The 5,000-nt window shown below is 34.1% G+C and overlaps 1 protein-coding gene across 4 annotated transcripts in view; it reads right to left on the bottom strand.

Annotated features, from left to right (window-relative positions):
• Positions 1 to 4,166: 4,166 nt before the first annotated feature.
• The window catches only part of LOC113814836 (nucleoside hydrolase), a 21,210-nt gene continuing 20,376 nt past the window's right edge, over positions 4,167 to 5,000 (bottom strand). For all 4 annotated transcript variants that reach the window (XM_027366915.2, XM_027366916.2, XM_070140272.1 and 1 more), the window contains one exon: positions 4,167 to 4,753. In XM_027366915.2, coding sequence (XP_027222716.2) covers positions 4,616 to 4,753 — 138 coding nt within the window. In that variant the 3' untranslated portion in view covers positions 4,167 to 4,615. The remainder of the gene's footprint in view (positions 4,754 to 5,000) is intronic.

The raw sequence follows: 5,000 nt of genomic DNA, 5'->3' as shown, positions 1-5,000 counted from the left end.
AAACATGTACATCATCTTTATTCTCAGTTACGTCTCTTAGTGTATGTTCACAATGGTTCAGGATTCGAGACAGACAGGATTTGTCCTTTCTCGTGCCATGTTGTCCAGGGTTTATGTTGTTTTCTTGTTCTGGGTGCTGGACATTTTTTACCACCCCTTCACATATTTTTATTACGTAAGATCTTAGTGTAACTAGTCTGCAATTTCTGCCTGACTCTTTTTCTCCCTTATAAATAGGAATTATAATTTCCTCTTTCAGTGGGCTTGGAATGATTTCCATATTTACCTATTTCCTCTAAAGTTTTACCAAGAGCTCAGCAATAGCTTCTTTGCAGTTAAAAAAGGGAATTTCATCTAGTCCAGTGATTAATTTGTTGCAGTCCTTTTCACTGGAAATTATATAGCAAAACTGCGTCGTATTACAATCAGCTCTGAAATAATGGTGAGGGTCTGCAATCATTGCGTCTGTGTTAGGTATACTAATGTATATATATATATATATATATATATATATATATATATATATATATATATATATATACATACATACATATATATATATGTGTATATATATACATATACATATATATATGTATATATATATATCACACACACACACACACACACACACACACACACACACACACACACACACACACACACACACACACACACACACACACACACACACGCTCACTCACTCACACTCACAAAGACACATGCTCGCGCATAAACTGATAGAATTTGCATCGATTTACATCTTTCAATATCACAGACTGAATAAAGTATATATATCATTGATTAATATTCAAGCCTCCTCAGAGCAAGTTGCAATACAGACCTTATTCATTGACCGCAGTAAATGGTCATCAGTCTTTAGTTCATTCGCTGCCTGAATTACTCATGAGTTCATACCCGAATCGATCCATGTGTCGTTAAAAAAAGAAAAAAAAAATGCTAGAGGTTTCCTTGACGGGAATACGCTCTGCATCGGCGTTTGGGAGTAGGACAAGAATGGGCATTGTAGCCGTTTTAATGGGATAAAATGGCTGATAATAAAGCATTTCTTATATAAATATCTCCCTATTAAAAAAAGAAAGAAAAAAAGAAAACAGTAATAATAAATAAATAAAATTATATAAAATTTACATGTGCCGAAAATCATCCTCCAGATATTACAGCGCCATTTCTCATCTTTGTGTTTTTACTAAGCATGTCAAAGATGGGGATTTAGGCGCGTACTTAAATAAGCTATTCCAGTGATACAAACGCTCTTACGGTCATTCATTCAGGGTCATCAAAATGGTTTACAAAGGCTCCAATATACGGTCGTTTTTTCACCAATTTGAGGAAAATCACAGGCACTCCCTTTCATGCTAATTAATGACCATGGATTTTTTTTTCACCCCAACTTTTACCTTGCGGTGAGTATGATTACCTCATTTTCCCCTTTTCTTTTTCCTCTTATCCTAGAGTGGAAGCGCCGGGCTGATCAATAGCCGTATCCAGCTCTTGCAACGAGTAACAAAGACCATGAGTCTTCCCTAGTCAGTTAAATCCAACGTAAACGTCTTGCAAGTGAAGGTTGTGAGCTAAGCTTTAACTGACCTTAAATCATAGCACCCACCTTATTAACAAATTTGAACGGTAAAATTTGAAGGACATGCACAAACAAATTTCGTTTCCAGAACAATTCTTGGGAAACTTTAACGGTCATCTGTGGGGATACGTTTGGTGCAGCTCCCAAGGAGAAGAGTTGGACTGGCAATTCCTGAAAAGAGGTACTGCGACGCTTAACAATGGCTCTCCCAAACTAGAAACTTTCTCCTAATTTTATTTGACTATATATTCGTCCATTATCGAATTAAACTTGATGTAGCAGATTATGGGAGCCTTAATATGGAAGTGACTACTAACTTGTTCCTGAAGTCGTACTGAAAATTTCTAGAATGTGCAAGAAGCCCCTGACCACCTGGTGTACGGAGCCCATCCAATCGCCGCTCAACTTCACTCAAAAATACTGGAAAATACTGCAGATCTCCAGTGCCATGGAGGTCCAAGAAATACCAGCAGGCTATCAGAGCCAGAAGTCTGCAGTAAGTCAACCATAGTCCATTTGAAGAGATTATGAGCTAAAGCCAGGCTGGTCCTAAAGGAGGCCAAACTTCATGGAGATAGTACGTGTGAACAGCACACGTCAGTTTAACTTCCTTGTGGGGCAAGTAAAGTGAAGGAAAAGTTACGAAATCTGGCGAAACGCGCACAGATTGATCAAAACGACTAAAAAAAGAACCTCTCTCTCTCTTTCTCTCTCTCTCTCTCTCTCTCTCTCTCTCTCTCTCTCTCTCTCTCTCTCTCTCTCTCTCTCTCTTTCTCTTTCTCTTTCCCTTTCTCTTTCTCTTTCTGTCTCTCTCTCTCTCTCTCTCTCTCTCTCTCTCTCTCTCTCTCTCTCTCTCTCTCTCTCTCTCTCTCTCTCTCTCTCTCTCTCTCTCTCTCTGTGTGTGTGTGTGTGTGTGTGTGTGTATGTGTGTGTGTGTTTTCCCAATTCGTGGTTCAAAGGGACACCAGGCAAGGGCGTACCACACAGCATTTCTCTTTAGCTTCCTATTCAGAGGCAAGTCACAACCTCCCTTGAGATTTGAAGAAAGGTACATTTTACACGTGTCTTCAGAAACATTATTTTAAAATGACATTAGCAGAGAGTGCCAATCCTACTTCTGCGGCGTGATGGAGACCCAAGCCTCTTTGCTGGGATTGTGACGCTTAGCCTGGCCTGGTGATCCTGGGTTTGAACTTGTTAGTGTTTGATGATTGCTTTTGTGATCATTATTTAATAATTTCGACTTTAGAAAAAAAAAAACATGTTACATCTTCGGCCAGAGAACGAGAGAGAGTGGGGAAGAAGTGAATTGGTGGAAATTGTGGTAAAGTTGACGATAAAGAATGAGAGAGAGAGAGAGAGAGAGAGAGAGAGAGAGAAAATGACTGACTGACAGAATGACTGACTGATAGACAGACAGACAGATAGACAGGCAGACAAACTGACACAGATCAATTCATAGAAAACGAAAAAAGAAACTTTGGTATAACTAATGTAAATCGCACCAATAACTATATATTTGTAAATCACTTTGTATCCAATACATCAATTCTACTTCTTTAATTTATTTTTTCCATAAAAAAGGGGAGGGGAAGTTGATAACAACGGGCGTGTGGAAAAAGTATAAAGCATGGCAATGTGAAGGAGTAGAAGAAGAAAAATAAAAATAAAAAGAAGATGAAGAAGATAAGAAGGAGAAGGAGAAGAGAAAATGAAGTAGAAAAGGAAGAGAAAGGATAAGGAGGAGGAGGAGGTGGAAGAGGAGGTGGTGGTGGTGGCTGAGGAAGAGATGATACTGATGATTAAGAAGAAAAAGAAGAGAAAAAGAATAAGAGGGGGAATTGAAAATGAAGGAGAAAAGGAAAAAGAAGGATAAGTATGAGGAGGAGAAGAAGAAGAAGGAGAAGAAGAGAAAGAATGAAGAAGAAAGAAGGAGAAGATGAAGAAAATGAAGGATAAGAAGAAAAGGAAGAAGACAGAGAAGAAGAAGTAGAGGAAGAAGAAGAAAAAGAAGAGGAAGAAGACGTATATATATATATATATATATATATATATATATATATATATATATATATATATATATATATATACATATATATATATATATATATATATATATATATGTATATATATATATATTTTTTTTTCTTATTTATTTATTATTTTATATATGTATATATTTGTATATATATGTATTTATATGTAAATATATATTTATATGTAAATATATATTTATATGTAAATATATATTTATATGTAAATATATATTTGTACATAAATTTATATTTGTAAATATCTATCTATCTATCTATCTATCCATTTCTCTATACATACATGTATACATACATATGTATTTATATATATATATATATATATATATATATATATATATATATATATATATATATATATATATATATATATATATATATATATATATATATTTATATACACATATATATATATATATATATATATATATATATATATATATATATATATATATATAGTAAGACTTGTGTGACTATATCAGCTTATGGCAATTGAGGAATATAAAACTCACTACAAAGGAATTCATAAAAATATATTTGTATAGTATTAATACATTCAAGTTATTTCTGACTGTTTGCTTATGTGAAACTTAACATTCATTCTTGGTCACATATAGGAATGTAAAGTACATACAAGAAGATCAAACTTCAACAAAAATATTTCTTAAAAAAAGACAGCTATATATATCTGACATGCTCAAAATGAATACAGATAACATAATTACAAAATATGATTACCATATTTTACAATGAGCCAGTGACAGACAGAAGATAATTTAAAAGTATACACTTTTGCTGAAATAAATCAAATGAAGCACAAACACCTGATGGATGGATAAAATCAGCTGACATTCAGAGGCAGACCACACTCCTCTTAAGATACAACCAAAAGAGATACTAAAAGTCAAGTCAAGTCAGATATTTGATGAAATTGGCACATTTTTATAGAATCTCTCACCCTAGTTTAGAATTCTCCACCAAAGGCCATGCGAAGGTATCGTCGATACAGCTCTTTATCTACAGCAGTCATGATTATGACATTGTTTTTCCTTTTCAATCTATTATCATGGTCAAGTACCAATTGGCCTCGTGTATGACTTCCCTGAAAAGTAATGATAGAAATACAATATAGGTCAAAAACACAATGTGCTTTCAAAAATATCTGAAGTACATATTATATTTATACATTGGTGAATAGTATGCCTGGATATAAACACATGTAGTTATTTCCTTCATTTACATGAATTCAGTCTACACTTCATTCATTAAGGCTAAATACCACTTACAAGATCAGATTATGAAATACAGCAAAATCAAGGCTGGTAACTTTATGATGCTTTATAAGCAAA

The sequence above is a fragment of the Penaeus vannamei genome, chromosome 26, assembly GCF_042767895.1.
Source record: "Penaeus vannamei isolate JL-2024 chromosome 26, ASM4276789v1, whole genome shotgun sequence".
NCBI classification, from domain to species: Eukaryota; Metazoa; Arthropoda; class Malacostraca; order Decapoda; family Penaeidae; genus Penaeus; species Penaeus vannamei.
This window is presented reverse-complemented; position numbering and strand designations above follow the sequence as displayed.